The 27,224-nt window shown below is 36.3% G+C and overlaps 1 protein-coding gene across 5 annotated transcripts in view; it reads right to left on the reverse strand.

The window, feature by feature from the left end:
- LRBA (LPS responsive beige-like anchor protein) overlaps positions 1-27,224 on the reverse strand; it is a 368,498-nt gene that overhangs the window by 112,569 nt on the left and 228,705 nt on the right. For all 5 annotated transcript variants that reach the window (XM_063156757.1, XM_063156759.1, XM_063156760.1 and 2 more), the window contains 4 exons: positions 9,766-9,883; positions 8,671-8,773; positions 7,358-7,473; positions 5,008-5,120 (listed from right to left, as the gene is read on the reverse strand). In XM_063156757.1, coding sequence (XP_063012827.1) covers positions 5,008-5,120; positions 7,358-7,473; positions 8,671-8,773; positions 9,766-9,883 — 450 coding nt within the window. The remainder of the gene's footprint in view (positions 1-5,007; positions 5,121-7,357; positions 7,474-8,670; positions 8,774-9,765; positions 9,884-27,224) is intronic.

Raw genomic sequence — 27,224 nt, forward strand, 5'->3', positions numbered from 1 at the left:
GCTGCCAGAAAGGATAATCAACCCATTTTAGCGCTCATCCATGACGGCATCTGTCTGAGCGTCACTGGCATTCCAGAGTTTCACAAAATCACTTTTCCCCATTTAGAACTTAGAAAAAATGATCTTATTAAGTCAAAACTTTCAAGGGAATATAACAGACTACTCAGCGCTTTAGTTTATACTGTTTCTAATTACAAAACAGATTATCCAATCTGAACAAAGAAATCCCATAATAGTCCTAAAGTTCTAGCACTGTCATGGGATGTGAACTTAATAATCTTACACAGCTTCCTTCAAAGACAGTCTTTGCAATTCTCTTCCCACCTTCCCTTTTCAGGTCTCTGTGTATGCAATGAAACCAGATCAGGAGAAGAGGGTCTTCATTCTCCTAGCCAGATTTTGCTCTTTTATTGCTTCCTAAATGGAGCCAACACAAGAAAGGTTCTGCTCTGAGTACCTCCTGTCTGCATGCTTCCCTTCTCCTAAAAGTTTCTCCCAATGTGATTATGTCAAATGTTTAGGTCTGTCAACGTACATTTTAGAGAAAATTAAGTACTCCTCTCCTCCAAGAAGCAACTTGTGTTTCACAAAAAAAACCCCATGAAAACTTGTTATCTAAAAATGGAGAGGATCTGAGAAATATACTTTATCCTAAAAATACTAAAATCCATACTGGACTAAAAAATGAATAACGAAATATGTGTCTCCTTTTCAGATATCACATATATCATAGGTATCATTCAGGCGGGCATTAATACCTCTAGCACTGTTTCTTGAGATATCCAAAATTCTAGAAAATTTAATGGGCCTTCTTGTAAGTACCACAGATTCTAACACAAAGTTTGAAATATTTTACTTCCTGCAATGTCCTGCTTTAAGCAGGGATTCATGTGAGGTACCCTGAAAGGACGAATATTTGTACCTTCCTTCTGAGGATACCCTGTCTGGCTTTGGAATACTTTTTAACTAAGTGGTACCTTTTGTCACAGATACAGATAACAAATTTCCTATCTGAAGGACAGGTGCTGAGCCCAGCAGCGCCATGCCTCAAAAGTTTTAGTGCCTAAATTCCAGATGTAATTGCCTATCAAAATAAGTAACTGCCGCTACATCCACTCTTTTTATTTCTCACACTGTTCTTCTCATCCTCCCTTAATGTCCAATTTTTGAACATGCTTTATACTTAGAAGGACACTGAGTGCTGGTGAGTTCATCAGTTTTAACTGAACTCCTTTTGTGTGTATTCAGCATTAACTGAATAAAATGTAATTTACATTTTCTATGTGAAAGCACTTGAGTCACAACATATCTGTACAGGATTTAATGCCTCTCTAGACAAAAAAGATTTCTTTTAAAAATTTGCAAAATTCTAATAGGTTCACATCAAACCATTTTTTAGCTTCTGTCTCTTTGCCAAGAGGTAAATAACTAAGCAAATTTAATGCCCATCTCAAATCTGCTTCTGCACAAGGGAAAACATGAAGCACAAGTTTCATAAGCAGTGCTTTTGTGCTCCTGAAATGGGAACCCTGCAACAGAATTCAGGTTGGCATGCTGAAGAACACTCAACAGCAAAGCTGACATCAGAACAACAAAACTACTTTAATTTTTCATAGTAAAAAAAATCTACTACTTCTCTTCCATCAATGTGTGTTTTATATTAGTGGCTCCCACATACCAATTAAACACCTCACTACACTAAGGTGAGAGCTATTTGTTGCTTTTGTACACTTGACTGGAAAATAAGTTATTACATGCATAACAGCCTCTATAAAATTGATGATGATTTAGCAAATACTGCATGGAATACATAAAAATATTAATAAAAATATTATTATGTACACATGTAGCCATACTGCAGAGAAAAGAAAATTTAAGAGTAGCATAAATTTCTTCTTCCAGTAACGTCAGTTTATGATCTTACACAAATGTTGTGCCTTATGAAAGGAAAATTATCAACAGCTCCTTGCATACAGTAAGATCTTGTAACAAATTTTTGAGAGTATAAAATCATGCTTACACAGCTCAGTATTTGCCATGTATTTTTACTTCTATTTTCTTTCCTTATCCAAGTTCAGAAATACAATGCAATTTATTGCTTCCACTGAATAAGGAAAAGAATGTGCTCATGAATAACATAAGTGATGCAGAAAAGGCCACACTTTCAGGTGGGAAACTGTGCCTGTTGTATAAATAAAATATATACCACTATAAATATAATATGTAATACTCATTCCAAAGCACAGTCACCTCTTAAGGAATGAACACTTGAGTCAAAGCAGGGTAACAGACTGGCAGTGCACTCCTGGCATTTGTCAGGAGCATTCGTCAGGCTGACAGCAATATTAACCACAATCCATTCCAGTTGCTTTGGTTTATCATTGGGTGACTGATGTTCAAAACAGTGCCAGAAGAATCTGCTTAAATAAAGAGTTGGTTTAACCTACACTCTGCAGTTATTTAAATCTGTACTAACTGTGGACTCCTAGCTGACACATTGAAAAAAAGTATTACTTAGATTTGACACAACTTGCGATTTCTAAATAATTTTTAAAAAGTAAATTCTTCATTGTCTGAGGCACTAAAAAAAAAAAGAAAAATATATTGACCTGACTTCCTTTCTGCCAGATCAAAATCAAAGTTTTCCTTTTCTTTACACAGTGGAAGCACTAAACTGTGATGAGTTTCTGGGCATCATAAGGAAAGGAAATAAATGACTGTTAAAACCATGTAGACATTGAAGTGAAATATCTTTAAATATTTTAAAACATTTAGCAGTGCAAAAGCATAGACATGCCAAAATACATAATTAGTACATATTTGGAACCATTACCCCCAAGATAACACTGCTACAATGAAAATATCACAACATACATAACATCCACAAATCTTCCTAGTAGAGTCTTAGCAAGGTCTTCCAGATACTTGTCACAAATTCATCATCTGACATGAAGTTTAACATTTAAGCTACATGGAGTTGATACTGTTAGAACTGCCAAAATAGTAACCAAAACTTGAACTGCTTTATTTGAAACAGGTATGGCATAAAGACTCTCACTGTGTGTGTGTGTATACACATACACGTATATATGTGTGTAAATATATATGCAATAATTATGTGCTGTTTAAAGCTCCCAGTTTTCCATCAAATACTTGAGAAGGTTGAATGTAGATAGAGATGAGATCTGAGTAATGTCCTCCCTCAGCACCAGCAATGGAAAGATTCCCTCAGAACTGAAAGCACACTTAGCAATCCTCCTCAAAAACAGCTTTCATGAACAGAGAAATCCATATAAGCCATCAATGTTAATAACAAAAACACATATTACCTAACTTAAAATAAGGAAAATATGTTCTCTTTCAAGGAGGAAGAAAGACCAGGACTACAGTGCTGATTGAATTGACTCTTTACAAATCACAATACAATTAAAACAGACCTCTCACAAGTACAGCACTTGGAGAATTCTTTTCCTTGTCTTCAACTATTTCAGCAATGACAGGATCTATGCAGAAGCATCACTTAACAAAAGTTAATGGAAAATGAGGTTGCAGAAATCATGTAATCACCAATGAATATTTATTAATGATTAGTACACTTAATTTGTGTAGTAACTCAAGCTATGCAGGGCTGACGTTACTTTCAAGTTTTCAATGTTAATTTAAGTGCAATTCACAAAAGTATTCTAGCTTGGTGATAGATATAAATAAATGTTTACCTTTTAAAGATTTGTTAAAGTATAAAATATGTGAGGTTTACCCACAAATGTGGATCTATGTCAGCCAGACATTCTAAGAAACCTTAAGAGTTAATGACTTCTTCACATTAAGTAACACTATTAGGAAAAGTTACAACAATAGTACCTCAGAATCTCTGCTTTAGCTTTAAATGTGTACATATACACATTCAAAATTCACAGTCTTCAAATATACCTATACACACACATATTCAAATATATATATACATATATATATATATGTGTGTGTGTTTATTTGTCTTAATATTTGCTGATTATACAGTACCTTTTTTAAGGTTAAAAAAACTAAATCAGTAATAAACCCTTTTCAAAGACTAGTGTTTAGTTTATTCAATTGCAAACTGAAAGCAAAAACTTTTAAAGCTTCCATACTTCCATGGGGATTTTTTAGTAGCAAATTATCAATTTATAAAAGACTTTAAAAAAGAGCTATAATTAAAATACTCTCCTTACCTTTTCTACTAATTAGCTATATTGCTCCACATGCCAACCATTTCCAAGTTACCTTTTAGAAAAAAATCCTGCTTGCTGATTAGTGCACCCAGTCCTTGTAGAAAAAATGAGAGATACTTCTACTTTGTAAAATGAAATAGTCCCTTCTGGGAAAGCATTGCAAGAGAATAATCACATTCCACAAACAGTCTATATATCAAATCTGCAGATGGTGGGGGGACTGTTGCAAAAACTCACAAGGCCACTCTGCCAGAAAGGAATTGTTTGGAAAAATTGCTCAAACCTGCCAATGTCTTTCTTACTAAGGACAGCTGCATTACTCCAGCATACCTGAAGGGGTGCACAGAGGAAGTGATAAAATGAAGTTTCCACTCATTGGAATATTGGCAGTGATTTAAAAGTACCTAAAATATAATGGTAACACACGGTTTGCTACTAAAAAAAGTACAATTCTCATCAGAAAAAAAATAAACAGAAACAGGCTAAATTTTAATCTTTAACAGCTTCAGCATTTCTGACTTCATTAAAATTTGAAATGAAATGTAATGTCTTTGTTCCAACTAGGAGCACCTTCCAACAACAATTATTGGGTTGATACAATCAGATGCAGTAAGAATACATTAATAATTCATTTTTACACAATCTGATTCTTATTATCAGTACACACATGAAGAAATCAAACACTTTTAAAGGTCATGCAGGAAACATTAATACTAAACATAGTACTAAGCACAGAAAATGTTTCTAAGACTACAAACTACTATGATAAAAATATAAAAGTATATTTAATGACAAATACCTTTGATAAATCCCTGAAGTTGCTGGGAAGCGTAAGGTCCAACTCCTCTGACTCATAGTTGGTGATAACCCAAGGGAAGACAGGGTACTGGTTCAAATCATTGTAAGTTCGACCTGACAAGCAACAAAAAAACTCCACTGTGAATAAAGAGCTACATTTAACTAAAATACCAATCTCTACAGATACAGCAATATAACTTTATGAGCTGTTTGAAAGAACTGCAGTTTATTTCAGATCTGTTATAATTTCAATATTCTATTTTACTTTATTGAAAGGATAATGGAAAAGTTGACAATATGCTAGTATTTAATCTAAAACATTTCAGCCCATTTCCCTTTAATTGTAAACTCTTTTGCATACACTAAGATTGACAGTTAAATTCATTCATTTCCTATGCAATTCTCCTTCCTTGTTTACATCATCTTGTCTTCCATTTCCTTAAGGTGAAACACTCTTCCAAAAATGGAGGGTCAATGATTTTTGTTGATACTAAAAACTAAAGCATTCTTTTTACATAATGTTTTAAATACAATATATGAAAGAAGAATGAAGTAGCTCAGGAATTCAGACTGAAGAATTTTTCAATTAATAACTGTTCCATCTAGAGAATTCACTTTGAGAGGAATTCATCCTTGCCCATTGTCCATCTATGGATATGCCAACATTTACCAGGACAGAAAATTTGGTCTAGATAGAGGTTCATGTGTACCTCTTCCTGTATCTAAGATGGAAATAATATACTTCTTCCAATAAAACCAAAATATTCAATTAGATTAAACATATACCATGCACACATACACACCCCAAAGCCTAGTTTCTAAATTTAAAATGCAGTTTTTACATGGATCCTGTCTCTTTTTATTATATTGTTGCAGAGTGTTATTTATTCATATCATCTTCAATCATCATGTTCTTGAGATTTTGTTCAGCCTGGTCTTAAAATCCTCCAAAAACAGGTTCTAACCACTTTCCCAGGAATACTATTTTACAACCCAATCTGTAAGGTTGTCAGAAAACATTTTCTAAACCTCCACCACAATTTTTCTTCTTCCAGTTTTCTTACACCACTCAGTATTTTTCCATCGTGGTTTGCAGAATTTTTAAATTATATAGTCAGTCTTTCCCTAATCACTTGGCTTTATTGCACATTACCTGTTATTGAGGATTAAGGCCACTTACATGACACTGGGGTAATCATCTTTCTTTTAACTCCCTACCATGGACAACTCAACTATCCCTCTTTCCATAACGTTATCTTTTTGGTTCTTCTAACCTCCAACACCAAGCAGACAAGAATTCAATTTATAATTTCAATAATATATTAAAGCTGAAAAGGGTCATTCATTGGAGCCATAGAAAACATGATGTGCCTCATTCAGCTTGAGCAGGAACGAGGCGAGCAGATCGACCCCTACTTTTAAAAATCCATCAGCATCCTGGCACCTCTGACTTGATGACTGATTACAGCAAGCACCAAAAGTGACCATTTGTATAAAATGCAATTAGTGCAAGCACAGGCATTTGTTATATCAATGGTGTTAGCAAGAGCCAAGCCTGAAAGGGAATTAACAGACCTTTCACCGCAGAAAACAGCTGAAAATTGAGAAATTTTCTAAGTTGCTCAGAGGACAGAATAAGTTGGAAAATAAAAGGGATGTCATGAGATCCAACAGTCAGCCTCCACTTAGTAAACTGAAGCCCAGCTGGTTAGAAGCTGATGGAGTAAGATGTGTTAAACCACATATAGCTCAGTGTTTACAGAATGAGTGGTTAGGACAAAAATAAGTGGATAAAAATTAGGCTTGAGTTTGGATTAATGGTGTCCTAGAACAGCAGCACTGGCAATCCAAGCACTGCACTCTTTTTTGAGAGCAGCCATGCACCTTGTAACAGTGGTACTTATTGGCTCCAGGAATATTCCTAGAAATCTCAGCATCTATGATATTTAGAGAGAAAACTTGTTGTACCTATGATATTTAGGGAGGATAGTACTTATGAGAATTAAAACTTAGAATACTGAAGACATAGGAGTTCCTATTTCTGAGGCTTTACTAAATAGTTAACAGTCTATATACTTCCTGTCCCCCCCACAACAGTCATGATATTCTGATTTTAAGTGCAGCTCAGTACAGTGCTATGAATACCTCTCTAGTCTTACATAAACATAAATATAATTGTGAATGAAGCAAACTTAGGAGGATTTTTGTGAAGTTTTTCAGGACACAATCATACATACAAAAAACTATTCATTACAAGAGCAAATTGTGCCCCATGGCTGTTGAGACTGTGCCATGGCTAACTCCTTTTCTGTGTAATTACAGTCATTTGGATGAACAATAATTAGCAATACCTGCTATAGTGTTTAGAAACATCAAGTATTCAAAGTTGGAAATCTCTCGGTGCTGCCATCGCTGGGTCATGTTGGAAGCTTTGAAAATCTGTCGAGGACTAGCCAAAGAAATGCGTCTGAAAACAAAGAAAATTGGAAAAAAATAGTGAGAAAACTGGTGGGGCTTCCTTTTTTCCATACTTGATTTTTAGTGGCAGTAGTACGTATTCTTTCTACCAGGTCTGGGCTAGATTTCTCTGGAGATCAAACTGCCACTTGGATACTTGAAGTTCATTTTTAAAGTTTTATAATCTAGTAAGAATAAAAAGAATTAATGCATCTGACAGCTGGATATGTCAAGATTTGAAAACTTTCCAACAGAAATCTTTACAGCTGTGCAAATTCAGCTGCTTCATGATGGCTTGATGTATTACAGAAATATTTTACTGGAGATTTAGAGATGGAATATCATTAAATAATAAAATTACAATACTTTTAGAATTTCACATAAGAATCAAGTCATCTTTAAGGAGTGGTTTTTTAAATCCCTCAAGAACAAAGGAAAACAATGATAAGATGATAGAATTTCATTATGAAGTCCATCCTCTTGAGGTTTAAATTCTGGGCAGTGTTGGGGAGTTAGTCATAAATAACTCAAACTTTTAGAATTTGATGCCAGATTTCCTAATGTTTGTGAAAGAAGACTGTAAAGTCATTCCTTGGAGTGATAAATCAAACAGAGAAGAGTTTATCATAAAATTCCCAATACAGTTTTGTTCATAACAAAAACATCTGTAAATACCAAACCCACATCACTTAGGGAGGAAAGAAAAAAATATATGTAGTTTTAGTTTAAAAAATCTTTACAGGTATTGGTAAACCATTCAAGCAAACTGTAACTGTTTGTTTTTTTTCAATAACCTACATTATTTTGCAAACAAATTGATCAGTACAAATGGATGTGAAATACTGAGCAAATGTGTCTTCAATGTACATTTAAAATTTTTCACACATAATTTGTTTCTGTAAATAGAAATCCTGATGTTCTTACAGAGTGGCTATAGTAGCAATCCAAGGCATTTATTTTTTCCTGGACTCTATAAAAAAACTACAAAACACAACATAAAACATCCCCAAACTATTTTAATTCCATTTCTATGTACAGAAATTGATTAAAAATTAAAAATTTAAGTCACAACAATCAAGATACCCCTCTCTAAGGGTTTCCTGCACCATGTTCTGTAAACTAGTAGGTGTAAATGCTTCAAACCATTGATGAAAATAAAAACAACTCTTGGAGCTGACAGATAAAACTAATGCAGATTGTAAAATACCTGGTCTGGGGTAATCCAAAGATGGTCCCAATACCAACCCGAGGTAGACAGTTAACCACTTTCTTTACTGTTGCTTGGTCAGGGAAGTTGAACATGACACCCACTGTGAGTACAAGAGTAGAAACACAGCATGATTTTACACATTTCAGGCTTTCTCAACCAACACAATACAACCGTAAGCTCAGGTGCTCAACAGATCTGACAAGTTTCCTTCAGGATGCTGCAGATAATTTTTTTTTTAAATTTCCAGAAGTCCTCTCATATATCAGTAACAGGAATTTCAACAGAAGTTGACACTGTTGCACATCTTACAAGGTCTCCATTTTTTTTCCTCTATGAACAGAAATTAAACTTATATGCACAGATTGACTGTCTAGAACTAATTTAAAAAATGTATGTATTAACTAGTTCATACATTTACTAATTTACATTCTAGACATTTTCTAGAAATAGTGTTCAAAATACTATCTTCCTATTTTGTCTGAAACATGTGAATGACACCTCTGAAACAGCAACCTAAAAATCTAAATAACAATCTAATTATGTATCACCAGTGGCCATTTAGGACTTCAGAGAGTACAACAAGTGTTTATGCATATGATTAATATTCTGTTGGACAATACCATTACCAAAACAATGTTCTACATTTTAAATAAAGCATGAAGGCATAGCAGTCACTGGTCTAATCCAGTAGTGAAATTGTTTCCTTCTGTTGTTCTTGGTGTGTCTAACTAACAACTATCAACCCTCCAAGGGGACACAAAAATCCTTCATGCATAACAGATCAGAGGTAGGACTGCCTTGAGCAGGAGTCCTCAGAGAATGCCAAATAAATCTGTGGATATAAATGAAAGTGAGGCATTGATAATGCACAGTTTTCATTGTTTATCATAATTTATCATTGAAAAGAGAATTGGAAGGAGAAACTAAATTACAAAAAAATAGTAACTTAAATACCGATACATTTAATCCAAGCCCTTCCTCTGTCTACACAAATCCATGTCAAAGCAGACATGGCTAAACATCCAAGGAGAATGCAGGAGTCCCCACATGCACACTTGTCATTTCTTTAAGCTCATTTTGCCATGTATGCACCTCTATTTGCCATGAATATCTCCAGTGCTGTATTTTGCAAGAGGTAACGTCGGGAAAAGATAGATCGAATCTCTGAGAAGAGCCATTTTCCATGAAGTCCTTCTGTATATGCCAGAATCTAGGAGAAACAGACAGAAAGGATGTTTTAAATAGGTTAGCTGGACAGGAATACCTTGCAAAAGAGAAACTCTTTGACCCACAAACATGGATTCTACCAATTACATGCAAAACCTGCAGCAAAATTAAAATATGCTCAAACTTCAAATCATGCTATGAATCTCTAATACATTTCTTGTACTCCTAAATTCAATTATTCATGCTAAATATTTTAAACATTTGTTTGCATTTTTTTCCTTTAAATACAACTGTCTATTTTTCCTAACAGTTTCAGAGTTTCAAAAACATTATTAAATGTTCAGCATTTCAGCAAAGCATAAAACTGTATTCAGAAATGCATTTCTAGTAACATTAGATGTATCTGCACTCCCTTCAGCGTTGTAATAATAGGCCTGTAACAAATAAGCAAGAAAAAAATGTCTTTGAAGAAAAAAATGTTCCTTAGGTTTATCGTTAAGGCAGCGTTCATTAATTCTGGAACTAGAAAGGTTGGCTGTGTAAGAGGTTAAGTATCATTTTGTCAGCTAAGGTTAAACACAAACCTGCAAATGAACTCAGCATAATCTCTCTGTGGAGAAAGCGGTTGTCAAAGTAACTTGTTACAATTCCTGTCATCCCATCTGACAGACACAGATGCTTAGTCTGCCTTCACAATTCAAACTAATTCCATTTTCAGTCCTCAGCCACTTTGTTTCTTTGTTGCTTCACTTTTTCCTTTCCATTTCAAAGCTTAATTATGTAAGTGTTAAAGGACAGAGAGACTGGACACTTCTCTACCTCAGATTAACAAACTATAGGAGAAGGAAAATCTGAGATTTGTCAATTTTAGCAAACACAAAAGCACTTAATAGAAAACCATCACAGAAAAAGAGACTCATGCAATCCTTGTTAACATCATTCTTACCACAATTTCACTTGAGCAATAAATACATTGTGTACAAAAATGAAAAAGTGAAATTCAAGTCCTTAACATAACAAAGACTGTTAATTAAGTCAATCACTTGTTTACAGGTTTTTAACAAAGGAGGATTTTGCCTTGCATGTAGCATATATTGACAAATAAAACCTGCATTTTTGTAGCACAGAGAACAGATGCACCATTATGAAAGCACTACACAATACAGCATAAAATATTTTACCAGTTTTGTGAATTAAAAGCAAGCAAGACTGGCAAACCAAAAGCTGATAACACAGACCAGAACATACAAAGCAAATAATCTTCACCTCAATACAAGTGCCACCTTCTCTCCCAGCAAACACACACACATAGAAAGAGAAGGAAAAAACTATATAAATCTTCCAGTACAAAATTCTAGAAATGTGATGAAAGGACCAGAGATTGTCAATGGTTCCTAAACATTTCTGGAACTGGGAAACCAACAGACTTGGGCCACACTGACACTTCCCATAATACACCCCTATCCCATCCACACAAATTGGCAGATTTGTGTAATTCTGTGGTGCTACTCAGAACCACTGGGCTTGGTTTTTGTCACATGCATATAAATATCCTCGAAGAATACAACATCAAAAGAGGTAACAAAAGAGACAAAGTTGCAGTGCTCATGCACAGAAGTCTCTTGGTACTTTTTGATGATATTCATCCATCTAATGATCCTGAAACTGGAGCTTCTAACTGCAATGTTTGATTTTTTGAGACAGATAGCAACGTGGTAACCACTTTTCTGCCACAATTAAAACCCAACAGCCTGTTTGTCCCCATTGGTCTGTGCATGGCAAATTCAAACATTTACTATGTGGATAGTGTGAGTAAAACCAGCACTCTAAATAATTATTCCTTTTATCCTGTGAAGTGAGCATTTTCTGTGAGACTGTGAACCTCACATGATGCCCAGAGCTTGCTGCCTGCAGCCTCCTGAAAACTGGAAGGAAAAGCACCAGCTTGAAAAGAGCAGAGGTGGCTTGCATTGTGCTCCTCGTAGAGCCAATGAAATAGGTGAAGTAACTGAATTCAGAGGGAGAGGATTTACAGCAGGAACTGGACCTGCACCCCAGAACCACCACAGCCACTGCTGTAAGCCCCTCTGAAGCACTCATTAACAAAACTGATCAGGAGACACAAGCAGCTGAGGCCGGGCTGAGCAGGGCCTCCATTCTGGGCTGGAGCAGGCTCTGCCTGCTCTGCAGCCTCACTTCAAAGCCTCTGGAGTTCAATTAAAACTGGATTAGGTTGGAGCAGCCCTTCAGTGGGACACTGTGCTCTCTGGAGCTGCGGGCACACTGACAGCACCCCAGCCAGGGCAGCTGCCATGGCAACGCAGCGCTGCCCGCTCATCGCTGCCTCCACCTAGGGCGGGCGACAGGTCCAGGGGACAAACACATTTCTGGCACGTCTATGGCTAAGTGTTCCTCAGGAAAATCCAGCACAGCCTTTCACTCCCTGGAAAATATTATTAGAAACTGCTAGTTGCAGAAACTGGCTCATTCTTAAATCAAATTCAGCGTTTTTAGTCTGGCAAACAAAATTTATTTTTTTTATCACTTCTGACATCAGAACTACTTTTGCATTTGCCCGTTTTCACCCATAAGCCACACAACACAGAGCTCTACTTGAGAATTTAAGAGCAGCAATCTTCTTCATACCATCGTACAATATTTTGAGATTAAAACCAACTCACTTCTGCCTTTGTCACAACCAGTTTTGGAACAAGTTGTGGAGCAGAGACTAATGAGAGTGTACATCTAATTTAATCTGTAGAAATAATACTGCCTTCCCCATGTGAGAAAGTATTCACAAAATTTCAGTTGATTCAACAAATTAGATTGAAGTTCAATCTACTGCACATTTAATTTGTTTCAAAAGATACAACACTTTACAAAAGAAAAGACAATTTGTACTGTTTACCACTTCATTTAAAAACATATAAACTAATGAGGCAATTGTTAAGTTCTACAGTTTCAAAAACCTCATCAGACTGCTCTGTAATTAGACTTTGGCAACACCAGATGAACAGGTATCATGACAACATTACTAAAAATACAAAATTACTTCCCCCTTTGAATGAAGTCCCTTTTTTCACTTCAAGTATTAGAAATGAAGGTCTAACCTGTACTCAGTCTCTGTACTCATGGTGATGGCCCCAACACTGCACAGCTGTCAGAAACTCCCTAAGAAATCAGTGAGTAAAGAGCAGCCAGATTCAAATTCTACTTGGAGGAGATTCTGAAATCAGAGTAGCATGAAAACTCAGGTAGCACAGGGCTGACCACAAATTAAGATCATACATAAATAAGTGCTCACAATTTACAGTGATGTATCTGCTAATTTCCCAATAAAAAAAGCTCATTTACTTGGAAGCTATTCTGTGATTTTTCAGTTTTTAATACAAATGCCCCATTCCATTCCACCTTTTCTTCAAACCCCTCCTGAATGTTTATCATAAACAATGTCTGTTGTAAAAGACTTCAAGCAATAGTTAAAAAACCACCCCAATCACTGCAGCTGTCTCCTGAATTAGAAAAGTAATATTTTACTGGAGACTAAATTAACATTTTGCTTTACCTGTTAAGCAAGCCAATCAGCTATCGTATATTTTATTTTATTTTAGAGAAAAGTACTATTGATCTTGAAAATGTGAATAGGCTAGAAGTAATTAAGTCTGCAAATGGGTTATAGAACTGAAACAGTAATTGAATAATTATATTACTTTAATATGCCAGCCAACTTAACTGCCATAAGTAAAATAAAAGCTAAATAGCTTATTTAAAAAGCTGATGCACATTTGTCTAATTTTAAATAAGTTCTAATGCAAGACAAAGAAAAAAACCCAACAAACTGAATAAAAATATAGAGCATTTAACTTACATTCTAGTTTGATTATAGTTGAGAGAAAATTTATAAATACATTCTAGCAACATTCTAGGTCATTTGGAGTTATTTGTAGTCAGGAAGGCAAAACTACAGCACTCAGAGGCTCCAAAATCTGACACTCAGTTCACAAGAAACCTGGATTTCTACCTTAACCTCGGCCTTGCATCTGAGGACCCTAGGATTCTACTGCCCAGGTATTATTTAATTCCTGGCTGCAGGATTCACACTGAAAGAGTCTGACTCTGCTCTTTGTTTAAATACATCTGAATTCACAGGGAATTAGATCAGACTATTAACAATCTTAAACATCAGCATGCTCTTCAATAAATCAGAGTTGTTCATTGGTTTATTTTAGGTTTCTCAAAGAAACAACAAATAAGATGCTTGCTTTAAATCTCAGATATTTCCAAAATCAGCCACTGAAATCCACAGGCAGTGAGCAGCAGCCAGTCCCCCTGTGAGCATGCACAGTCTGCTACACAATCCTGTTCAGCATTTTCATGGGTGACAAACTCAATTAAACATATTCATTACTTTAATGTTCCACTAGACAGTTTTAGCTGGCATAAAAAAATAAAATAAATAAATAAATACTCAGTGACCTTTGTATTGATCAGAGCAAAATGGCTTATGCCTGGGTGTGGGTGGTGAAGGGACTGGGGAGGGGGGTGGTAAAGGACTCTTATGTTTTCTCTTCCAATTACTGAAGGAGATGATAAAACCACAGCAAATGATGTATCAGCTCATTTTATCTTATCGCTTTGGGGCTAGGTGACAATGAAGTTCATATTTCACTGGTTCCCATTGAAGATTGTGAAAATTACTTGCCCTTATGACCTGAAATTTCACTGGAAGACAGAAATTTCTCTTCTGCAAAGTAATGTAATTTTTCAGATGTCAACCTTTAGCCCAGCTTTAAAAATTAATTTCATTTATATTAACCAATGATATTGATATTTTCACAGAATGCTCTTTGATACATGAACCGCCAAGTAGCAAATTGATGTGCACGAGAAGGATAGAATTATTTTATCTGAAGCTGCTGGGGACAGACAGATTTACCACAAACTGAAATTCCCATTTCACATTATGCTGTTTATATTAGCCTAAAACACCTTAAGGCCTCAGGACCTGTAAATAGTTTAATCTTTTGTTAGGATTTAGTTCTGCTTCTAGATCCATTCAGTTTTGAAATAATTTCTCTCTACACAATAAAAAAAGAAACACCATGTGCTTGGAAATAAGAGGAATAATAAGAATAAAGTCTAACTGTCACAGACCACAGCTCAGTACATATATGATAGCATGAAAAATACTTCCCAGATTACTAAAACAAAGGAATGCGCAACTATATATTCTCCCTTTATCCTGCCACTTAAGCTGTACTTCAGTGTGAAAAAATCTGTGTGCAATCTAAATTTTCTTAAAGTGATCTTCTACTAACTTTCTTCCTGATTATCCCAATCTAACTTGGAAATAAAATTACTGAGGGAGCCTGTATTTCAGAACTTTTCTGATTTGACTACATGGTTCTAAACACCTCACATATATCTGCAAACAATGTTAGCAGATTTAGTACCAACTCTCTTACTTCCTTCAATTGGGTCTCATAAACAATTTTTTGTCCCTCTTGATTAACCCTGCTGGCTTTTAGAGAGCAAGGGTTCATTACCACTATCAGAAAACATTTAATTAACCCAAAGAACAGGAATTTCTGATTGCTAAAGACAATTATGCAAGGTAAATTATGCAGCCTCAGATAGTGGAAGTTTAAAAAGTAGAAAATTAATACAGGTTAGGGTGACTGTCCAAGCCCTGCAAGGTTAAGGACATGAAGTTATTACTTTCTTTGCAAAATACAACAGTAGGCTTATTTATGATAAAAAAGGAGCCAGAATTGCAAGAATTCACAGATTCTTGTAGGAGTTGACTGATATCTTGATTTAGTTACACTCTGATTTAAGAGCTAGCTGCATCTGCTCCTCAAGAGGTAGATACAAAAGGCTCATACAGATGTTTACATCACCTGGAGAAGAGCAACATTTTTCCTCTCCCAGGGTTACCTGTTTATGCTATTTGCTACAGCACTGATGTTCACACATACACAGACTTCATATACCTGGTATGTAAAATGATACAGACAACAAATCATAACCAAGAATCTTTCCATCATTTAGAAATAGCTCAACCTAGTCTTTTTGGACTGCATTAAATCATGCAACTTCAGGATTTAATGTGTCAATGAATTCCATCAGTTAAACAGACACAGTGCAAATACTAAAAAAGCTTGTTTTGATTTCGTTTTTTATACATTGAAAAAATGACACTACCTGCAAAAGCTCAAGAAGAGAGCTTAAGCATCAGTGAGCAGAATTCCATGAAGTGATTTCTCACTGTGTAGAAGCTGTCAAAAGAAGCTGATGATATTAAATAGTGGAATATTCATCAAAAATGCTGAAATTAAGTATTACCAGTATTAAGACTTTGTAGTAATGAATGGTGCAGTGGTGCATTCCATGATCATTACCCTGTGTGAGACAGAATTTTGAAAAACTAGCTGGGAAAAATCCCTTTGCCATCATTTTATCTCTCCAGCTGAGAAGCAGGTGTCCAAATGGCTTCAAAAAGTCCTTCACAGCTCTCCTATTTTGCTGCATAACTTTGCATCACCACAACTGTTGCTACCTTGTTAGTTAGCTCACCTTCAAGTTTATAAATGCAGAAAACTAAAAGACAAAGAACAGGAAGCTTTAGATGTTCCAAACTGTCACTCTGCAAAAACTGAACAATTAATTTGTCTTCCCATCTCCTTGTGAGCTAACAAAAAAAAAAAAAGGAAATACAAATTCAGAATTTATTATGAAAATGTTTTATTATTGAAAAGGAGGTTATAAAATAAGAAATCTTTTAAATTTTAACCTCAAAAGCTTTCAGAACACTGCCCAGAATCTGGTATTCCCAATTAAAAAAAAAATTATGTTTTCAAGGTGATAAGTATAACCACGATCCATATTTTGAAAATACAAATTGTACAGAAATTTTCCTAGTAGAAGTAAGACAACACAGGACTAGTGGCTCAAAACCATATCATGACGTTGTAACACTACTGTAATTTAAAAAAAGGATTTTAAAACAAGCCCTAAAAAGCGCTTTCCCTTGTTCAAAGATGGAAGTGCCAGAAAAATAGTTAAAAGGAATCAAGCGGAGATTTTTTTTTTTTAATATAATGACAAAAAGGTTGTAGATTTGGGTTTTTCTTATGTTTTAAGTTCTTTGAAGTTTAAAGTCTGGTTGGTCCCTCTCCTTTTATAAAATTCCTAGTGCAGAAAAGTCCTGGAGGATAGTCTTTATCAGACTATTGGTGGATCTTTAACAAGTACAGAGCCTGAAATTACGAAAATTGTCAGACTCACAGCAGCTTGAATCCACAGCAGTATTACTGACTATGTATGGTGAAATGTAAGAAAAAGGAGCAAGCATCTCCAAGGCAGAGCACAGAAAACAATGCAGGAGCCATCTTTGTTTTGCTGTCTCTTAAAGGTATTTAGACATTGAATTTTTTTTTTTTTTAGTCATAGAATATTCTGAGTTGGAGGAGACCCACAAGAACCATTGAAGTCCAATTCCCAGCCCTCCACAGGATATGCCCAAGAGCCACACCCTGTGCCCAGGAGTGTTGTCCAAACACTTTTTGAGTTCTGTCAGACTGGTACTGTGATCATTGGCCTGGGGAGCCTCTGTTTTAGAAAAATAAGGCTCATGTTTGCTATGAATGACTCTTCAAATTTGTATTTGGAACAGCAAATGAGAATAGTCATGTCAGATTTCCACTGGTGCCCTGCACCTGCCTATTTCAGCACTTTCAGGATATGACTTCTCCCATGGGCTGCTTCTCCATGTATCCAGCAAAGGTCTCTCCAGTCAGAACACGTGCAAGTGGAAGCAGCAACTACAACCAAGAAGGAAGCACTACACCTGCAACACTGGCAGCTGTCCAGTGTCTGCTGCTTCCATCTGATCTTGCAGGAGAGGAGGAGCAGAAAGCAAATGGGCAATGAAAAAATAAGTTTCAATGCCAAAAAATGATTATTTTTTTTAAATCAGTGACCTGTAAGCTGACCTTCATATCCCTTCATCAGAAACAAAACAAAAACAAAAACTCCCCCACACATCTGGCAGGAAGCTGGAATACCAGTCATCAAGAAACACTGCATCTGATCAGCTCATTAATGGGAAGCAAGCCCATACAAAGAAGAACAGATGTGCCTCTTGAAGGCAAAGAGAAAAGTCAGACTCCAGAGCTGCCAAACCAGTCATTCACATTACAAGATTCTGCACTGTGTTTTGTGAGAGATGTGGCACACAAGGTGCCCCTTGCAAAGGGTGTGGATGCAAAAATGGCTCAATGCCACCTTTGTGCTGCAGAGACCCTCAAGTGCTGCAGGAACCAAATTCCCTTCAAATAAAGTGGGGCAGCTGCAGGGGCTGATGTACCTCTGCCTCATTTGGGATGCCCAGGACTGTATACAATACTGAACACATTTTCCCTCTTGCCCTCAGAATCTGGGAAAGAAGATAGCACAGAACTGCTATAAAACCCTTCACTGCCCAAGCCCTTCTCCACTCACTGCAAGTTCATTTACTGTAAACCAAAGCCAAATGACAACAAAATAGAAGAAATGTTCTTAGTTATCAAAGGACATGTCTCCTATGTGCTCCTTTTTATAACAAAGTCCTACATGAGTATACTTCATATTTTGTGTCTGTATTCTTACATTTGTCCCCTATTCCTGTAAAAGTAGATTAATTTCTCAGAAGAAAGAATTGACTGAAATCAATCATGGAACAAGGTTTTGTTATGGCCTGTGACTGCAAGGGAAAACCCCATAAGATCACCCATAGAAATAATGTGTCCAATTAAAACTTACCCCATGTTGTTAAAGGGAAAAAAAGCAGCCATGTGAAGAGGAGGTTTTATGCAACAACTGCTGAAATTCATCTTAGTACATGCTAAACTAATGTAAAATAAATTCAGTTTTAATGCATTCCTACAAGAAAGAATCCTTTCCTAAGATTAAACAAGCCAGCGGCACAACTAATGTGAGCTCTACAACCATATCTATGATTCTGGGGTAACAGAACAAGAACATAACCCTTATTTCAGCTTAAAAATGCAACAGAAAATTAAACTGCATTTCTAGTCCAAATGATTGATAAGAAAGGCTTGAAAATGTGATTCAAGTGTAACAGATACACAGACAGCAGTCTGGGGATAGCTGAACAATTGATCCAACAACATGATTTGCCTTGCCATTCCCCCTGGGGTATTAAATCTAAAATTTGCCACTCCTGAGGGCCCAATAAAAAATAAGTCTATCAAAGAATTCTGCAGATGACGGGAGGAGAGAGGGCAGTAAGTCTATGTGAAAATATTAGCTCTTGTGAAGAATTTTAATCTGGGCTATGTTATGCATTTATCTTTCAAACTCATGATGCTGTTTTGCAAAACTGAAAGTTTTCTGAAGAGCCAGAAAAAGTCAAGTCTAATGTGGGAGTATTGACAAAGCCCCAGTTTCCAGCCAGTACCTAACAGTGTTTCATAAATGCTGAAGCCAAGAGGGAAAAGCATTTTCAACTGCTTCTCTAGGAAATCCTAACCCCATAGCAATATCCTATCCATCCTGACCGACGTGCTGCCAAGAATCAAGTTCCTTGCAAAAATACAGCAATTTATCCTGCTCATGCATGTTTCATTTACAAAACTAAATTAAGGCAGCCTTCTAATAGGCAACTTTTATCAAATCAATTTACCACATTTGAAAGAAAGTGGGAGCCCTTCTTAAATATTTTTTCAAGTGGGGAAAAGACCATAACTGGATAGCAGCTTCCCTCCTAGTCAAGTCCACATTTTGAAAAAGGTGTAGGGTTTTTTAAAAGGAGCAGAAAACTAAAGGCATTAGAAAATTCGATTTTCTAATGGTGTTTGCAGCTCTTAAGTGATTTTTGGTGTGGATCTCAATGTTCTTCTATTCTTAAAAAAAAAAAAAAAAGTATTTTAAGGTAGTAGATCTACCTTTAGGGTTTTCTCTATCTGAAGTACTTACAAGTAAAAAACCTGTAATCAATTCTTCCCATAGCATATTAGCATTATAGGTATTCAAATGGGTAACAATTTTAAGATATGTGTTAGAGAAAAGAAGATTTGAGATCTGAAGTATAAAATATCTCACCTACAAAGAGGAACACATTTACAGCTAGGAACTTTAGTAGATTTATCACTACAAGATAATCAATTTTCTGTTTGAGGAGTTGGAAGTTGAAATCTTGTAGAGTTTCATGTTTGAGAACTTATTACAGGGCAAGGCAAGCATTTCTCACTCTTCCTTGAGCACATGAAAACCAGTGACTGAAATGCTGAAATGACTTGGATGCAGAACTTGGGGCAGCAGTACAGACTAAAAATAACTCATCCAGACACATCTAGGAGTGCTCCACCAGTGAAGAACTGATAAACTGATCAATAAAACATCCTTCCTGCTTGACAAAACATCCTTCCTTGCTCAACCCCCTTTAATAACCATATAGGGGATTTTAATAGGAATTTTAAATTTAACAAAGCCTTAACTTTAATCTGTTACATTAATTGTTGAAGCTTCAAACATACAGTAGTAATTGAACCCACCAAAAAATAACAGAAATTGGCAAGTATCTGCTTCTTAGCATTGCACCCAAACAAAATGTCGGTGTTGATAAAATCCACTTTTAAAATCCTTGCAAATCTTAAGTACTGTCATCTCATCACCCCGTTGGAGTTTGATTGATTACGCCTTTTCCTTATGTTCATTAATCTCATCACCTTATCTTTTACACCACTTCATTTTAGCAGAAAGGCAATAATAAAACCCTCATCCATTATCCTTTTACACATCTAGTCAAGCGGAAATGGTTAATAACATGCTACAAATTGAACTTCAATCACCTCATTTTCTCCTTTGTCGAATGCACATTAAAGTATATTCCAAAAGTGCAATTTGTTTTACAGGGGAATTTGTGTTATATTGCTACAGACAACTAAAATTAAGTGTTTCTCAGTTTGGTTATTAAATATATCCAACTGTCCTTTTATCTCTGATACTAAAACATTAACTCATTTTATTAGGGTGTAATAATACAAGAGCCTTATCTCCCAGAACACAGGGACATCTAGTCTGCCTAATAGTAAGTGTTATACAATGGGTCATTTATCTTTTTCTTTTTTTTTTTAAATATGCTTCTGATAGTTTATGAATTGGTATATTATTGCAGATGAAATGGCTCTCCATTTAAGAAAAGTTAATTTGTTTACATGCAGGCTTATCTTCAAATGCAAGCCCTATTAGAGAAACGGTCTGTAACTGTCAGAGCAAGTGAAGGAGGAAAAGAGGTGGATGTAGAAAAATTTAGAGCCCAGTAATTCAACTCTGATCGCCAGCCTCCTGTTTGAATATTAGCTGTGTTCTATATTTGCAGCACTTTGCAAATATTCTATGATATGATTCCACAGAATTGAAACAGAAGTCAAAGAATTTGTTTCCGTAAACTCTCTCCATCATTCCAAATACAGGCATATATTGGTAAACTAAAATAAATGACATTTCTAAAAGAGCCCATCTAGTATAAAGAAGTTCCCAAATATGATGTGTTTGGAGCTGTTTCCTCCCAAAAAATATAAAAGAGTGGGTGAAATTATAGCTCTATTTTTTTCAGTGACAGTAGTCTCTTTTACAGAAAGGATGCAAGATCTCCTGCACTTTGTTCACATTCTCAATGAAACAAGACTGGTCTGACTGACTCAGTAAAACTGCACATGCAAATAAACCAATACAACCACAAACACTGTGCAATTGTTACAACGGCAGGGTATTTTCCCATGCTTGATCTCATTTCAATTCTACAGAAATTTATTATTAACTTAGTATAACCTTACAAGAAACCTAAGAACATCATCAATCCTAACTTTGGGACAAGAAGATTGAACAGGGGAAACAGTATTTGTTTACTATCAAAAAGCTTTCAATAGTTAGTTTTAGAGTGCATAAATAAATGCACACATTTTAATGACTATTAAAAATGAAGCAACAATTACACCTTAGTCTAAAGTAAAGCTCTAGTTAACTTATAGTAAATTGAAAAAACACTTTTACAGTTCCCTCAATGGCCTACCTTTTTTCCCAACTCTCCTGTCCATTAAAAATTTGCCTTACTCCCCAAACAATTCCAACACTGTTTCCTCTCTCCTGCTCTACCAGCTTCCATTCAAGCTGCAGTTTCCCAAGGATTTTTGCAGGTGACAGCCTTGCAAACACGGCATCTCATCGATCCCCAGCCACTTCCTGCTGCCTCGCCAATCCCTCCTTTCTCCAAGGACTATGGTTGAGGGTAAAGCTGGAGTTCAACAGGTATTCAGATATTCTTCCTAGGGCAGGGAGAAGGACAATAATGCAGGGCAGAAGGAGATGGAATGGTTCTAGTCTGACTCACTACCATAGATAGTTGCTAGTTTCATTGAAAATTTGCAAGTTTCTTCTTTCATCTTTGAAAGCATTTTGGGTTCTATTTTCTTGTAGTTTTGCCAACATGTATCTGACTGTTACTTCTGGTCCTGCACTTAGAGAGAAAGACTTCTGCCCTGTGTTTGCAAACTGTGGTTCTCCAATACTGCCACAGCCCAGGAGGAGGCTTGTTTGGTACTCCAGTAATACAAAAAGCATTCTGCTTCACCACAGCACAGGGAATCTTTGTGCTGCACATTCAGCCCTAGAATTGCAAATGCAATTCTCACCAAAAATAAATTATTTGGCTGCTCAAGAACTCAACCTTCTTCATCTTCACAACATTTGAAATACTCCACTGTTTCTTGAGCTATCCCAAATTAAATTTGATCTCAACTCAAAATTACACAGATGAGTTACTGTGCTTGCCATCCACTCAAATTCAGAGTCACTGAATTCATACAAAACATTTTATTATTCGTTAAACCCCACATGCTTAAATTTTCTTTTCCAGTTTCACATATGACCACCAAAACAGTGGCTGGCATCCAAAACTGCACACAGTCAGCACCTTAAAATATTAGAGGCATATCAACATATCAAATTGTAAAAATATAAATTTCTAAACTGTGAATACACAGAATTTGATCTAAATCATTGACTGATTTATTTTTTCCATTTTGATCATTTTTCTGAAACCTATCCTTCAGAAAAGTGCTTTAAGTATCCCTGCTTAACAACATCTCCCTCTTCTGAACGTGTTAACTGAGGATGTTTTCTACTTGTTTCCCTTTTGTTATTTAATTTACATTAAACCAGATGTATGACTGAGCTGTTTGGGTTCTTATGAGAAAGTCTAGTACCCAAGTGAAATAAATAGGGAATTGGAGCAGGCTATAAACCTACAAAGCTCCTGAACTGCTGTCTGTAGTTGACTGACAGAGGTGCAATGTAAGTTTACACAATATAAGTTCAACCCTTCAACTGATGCTGCACTTCTGCAAAATGTAAATTACTGTTGCTGTAGTGCTCGAATGCAGCAGCTTATTGCAGAAACAAATGAAAACTGAATGCTAACAAAGTCAAGGAGAGTCTTGATTCCAGTCTCTAACCACCATTCCTGTACCACATAACATGTCACCATCCATAAGTAAATGAGTTAATCAAATTAATGAGGATTCAGACAAATCGGCTGCCTAATGAGCACTCAAACTGATGTGGCAAGGGTTATGCTCCAGTGCTGACAAAATCAGTTTGATGAAACTGTGACAAAAGCAGCAAAGCACTGTTCCTTCAGCACGTTTTCCTGCATCTTATTAACATGAAATTATAATTGCTATTTGCAAACTGTATAGGGAGACCATTTATTGCAGAAGTCATGTTAACATATGCTTTATCTACTCCTCTCTCCAGCAAACCTGTGTATATTGTTGGAATTCAGGATAGTAATTATTCAGTTCTTTTTGAAAACAGCAATCTGATAGAGTTGTTTAAAGTAATTTAGATGGAATATGCCAAGAGAATTTCCAGAGACACTACATCGTATGATTTTACATTTTATGAACATGACATTTGGCAATAAATATAAAATAAAACAAACAAAATAAATCAAAACATTATGCAGCTTTGCAAACAGTTCAGAAAATTAACACTAGAATCTCTTGAAAAGCAGATTAAAAAAATCTGGCTCCAATATGTAGATGAATGATAATGCTTGTATGATGTTTCCCAAACTCCATAATGCTAAGAAGCAACAAACACAGACAGGCCAAAGAAAGAAATTAACCTAACTAATATTTTAATTACTTCATCAAAATCCTTTAATCAGGACTCCTGTAAGACTTTTCTAACAGTACTAACTGGTTATGTCTAGGCTTAAACTGCAGGGCCAAGGACTGGAATAATAGACCTGAAAATACTTAAAAATGAAAAGTCTGAAAGTAAAAAAAAATAAGGCATAATTTTTAAAAAGTAAAAATTAACTCTTACTTTCCAAGATTTATCTGTCCAGAACACTTTCTCCAGAGGAGAAAAAAACATCTCTGCACCATGTTGCTTAAATGCAAGACATACAACGACATAAAAGAAACATTTTCACACGTAATAGGCATAATTAAAGCAGTTTTTAAATAGCAGTGGTGCACCTGCAGCCATAGAGATCATATAGCCCTTCACTACTTCACTAAGATTACAGGGATGAAGTCCTGGATGCTATCACAGACTCAGTAAAAATTCAATATTTACACACTAATGCCTTTCCTTTCTCAAGGGGGAAGCCTCATACCAGTAATGTCTGATCACTATCCTGTGAGCACTACAAGAAACGGGTTGGGAATGGTAGAAAACTCAACTTTTACCCAGGAACAGGGGACAGAGCAGCTTTAACATTTCAGCACTAAGTTAGAAGAAACAACTGACTTCTACATAAGGACATGACTTGAGATATCAATGAGCTTTTATTCTCTGGAGTAGGAATCCTTGGCTTTAGGATCTGTGTTTGAAAAGCAGTCCAGAGACAATATATAAATGATGTTGTATCCAACATACACAGAAGGATGTCAAGCTGCCAAAAGAGTAATTAGGATCATTCCCAAAACAACAAATATATATGTGCACTTTTTACAAAATCCACAAAAATATTACAGTAAAACAGCAGTAGAAATCAGTGGCAGTTGACAATACCCTATATATATATATATATATCTAACTCTATTTTAACACCAGACCTTTTCTCCCCAAAGGACACTGTTCTTGATAACAAGATTATTTATCTCTGAAAGGGCTGAACTCTCCACTTCTGTGATTCTTGTCCCAACACACTCCATTTAAGTTTCCAACCGATGTAAAGGATCTCAGTAAAAATCCCAATCCAGCAGTTACCATTTGCCTGTGGGTGGAGTTTATGGCTATGGCTCCACAGCAGGTGGCAGCCATGAGAATGGCTGCACCCTGTGGTCCTGCTGCCTTCTTGCTCCTGCCATTAATGCTCCTATGGGCACAGAGGCAGTTGGCTCAGGGAATTACCCTTGCAAGAATCCATGCAAGAAAAGGTCATTTCCTGTTAGGTCAGTTCCTTACCCTGACTCCTCAGGAAAACCTCAGAATGCCTTGGGTTGGAAAGCACCTTTATGGACACGGCAGTCAGTGCCATGCTCTAGTTGACAATGTGGTGATCAGGCAAACGTTGGATTTGGTGATCTTGGAGGTTCCTTCCAACCTAAAATATTCTGTCATTCTGTGATTAAAATCACCTGCATCTAACTCCACTGTTGGCAAAGATGACACCCACTGGATCAGTTTGCTCAGGGCCTCATCCAGCCTTGCCTTGAACACCTTTAAGGATGGGCATCCACAACTTTTCTGGGCAACCTATTCAAGTGCCTCACTATCCCCTGAGAAAAGAATTTTTTCCTAGCATCTCATCTACAGCTTTCCTCTTATCATTTTAAATTGATCCTCATTCTCTCATTCTCTCTCCTTTTTCAAGCCCTGCTTAGGTGCAGGAAGGCTGCTCTAAAGTGTCCCTGGAACATTCTATTCTCCAGGCCCAAATCCCAGCCTGTTTTCTTCCATCTCTCTGATCACTGTCTCAGCCCTCCTCTGGACCTGCTCCCAAAGATTCACATCCTTCCTGTGCTGAGGACTCTAGACCTGGACACTACTTCAGGTGAGGTCTCACAAGGGCAGAACAGACAGGGAGAATCACCTCCCTCACCCAGCTGGTCACAACTTTTTTAATACAGCCCAGGATGTTGGAAAAAAGGATTAAACAGCCCCAAATCAATTCTTTGTGCTAGATCCCACTGGCATTAATGGGGTGGTGGAACCCTCCTCTCAGTTTCAGGAACCACTGTGTGCTTTTGTGCCTCTGAAAATACCTTGTCATTGCCACTGCACAGGTGTTTTCCAGCACAGTTGCTCTTTGCCAGCTATAGGAATACACTGCAGAAGAAACAACTCAGCCAGTTAGTTCTGCTTCATAATAATTTCCAAGAATCATCCAACTGCAAAGATTATACCTTTCTGGGATAAAAACACCCAAAATAAGACAAATTATAATATACTAAAATGTGTACTCCAATATAGCTGTGTTCTTTAGTGACAAAAAAATATAAATGGCAAATCCAAGTGCCTCTGCAATGTCTTCCATAAAATGCTTACATCTAGCCAAGTAGGTAACTTCTCTCGTACTAGAAGCAGAGAGCATCCATGATTTCCTTCTAAGACAATCTTAGGTTCAAAGCTAAATTTTTAACAACAAATTTCATGTCATTTTTTCTACCTGCAGAAAGGGATATGACTGTAATTGGCTGAAAATATTGCCAAAATCCTAGTTATTCAAATATTTTGGTTACACATCCCAGTAGACAGATTTTGTGAAGACAGTTAACTCTAATTACTCTTCAACATACTTAACTATTAGAGAAAAAGCTCAAAATAAAAAAGATAGATGTTTTACATGTGATGCTTGGAAAAAAATTTTTGTCTTGTGACAAAAGCAATTGAGACTGTTGGCCTAATTCCACAATATTAAAAGGAAGTATTCAAAACCAAAAGCACCAAAATCAAGCAAATGCTTAATTTTAAAAAGTTACCTTCTTTCTCCTTAAAGGATATACTCTTAATGACATGGGTTTACTTCTCCCAATTAAGGGCTTTCAGTGAAAGATCTGTGAAGGCTCCTGCTTTATATACAATTAACAATCAAACTGTAACACAAATTACACGTCAGCCTTATCAGAGTTTACACATTGAACTCCTGTATCTGTTGCCAGCAGGCAGCCCTCCCTGTCTGGGGAATAACACCATGAATTGGTTCAGTGTCTCAGCACAAAATCCCACCCCAAAAGGTGCTTTGCCATCCCTTCTGTGTCAGAAGCACATGGAGCACCATCACACCATTGATTCCATGCAGCCTCTGAGCAGGTTTGTGCTCACTGCCCCAAAGGCCAGGCCAGTCTGCCTTTTCTAGGGACTCA

This window comes from Melospiza melodia, chromosome 5 (genome assembly GCF_035770615.1).
Source record: "Melospiza melodia melodia isolate bMelMel2 chromosome 5, bMelMel2.pri, whole genome shotgun sequence".
Taxonomy (NCBI): Eukaryota; Metazoa; Chordata; class Aves; order Passeriformes; family Passerellidae; genus Melospiza; species Melospiza melodia.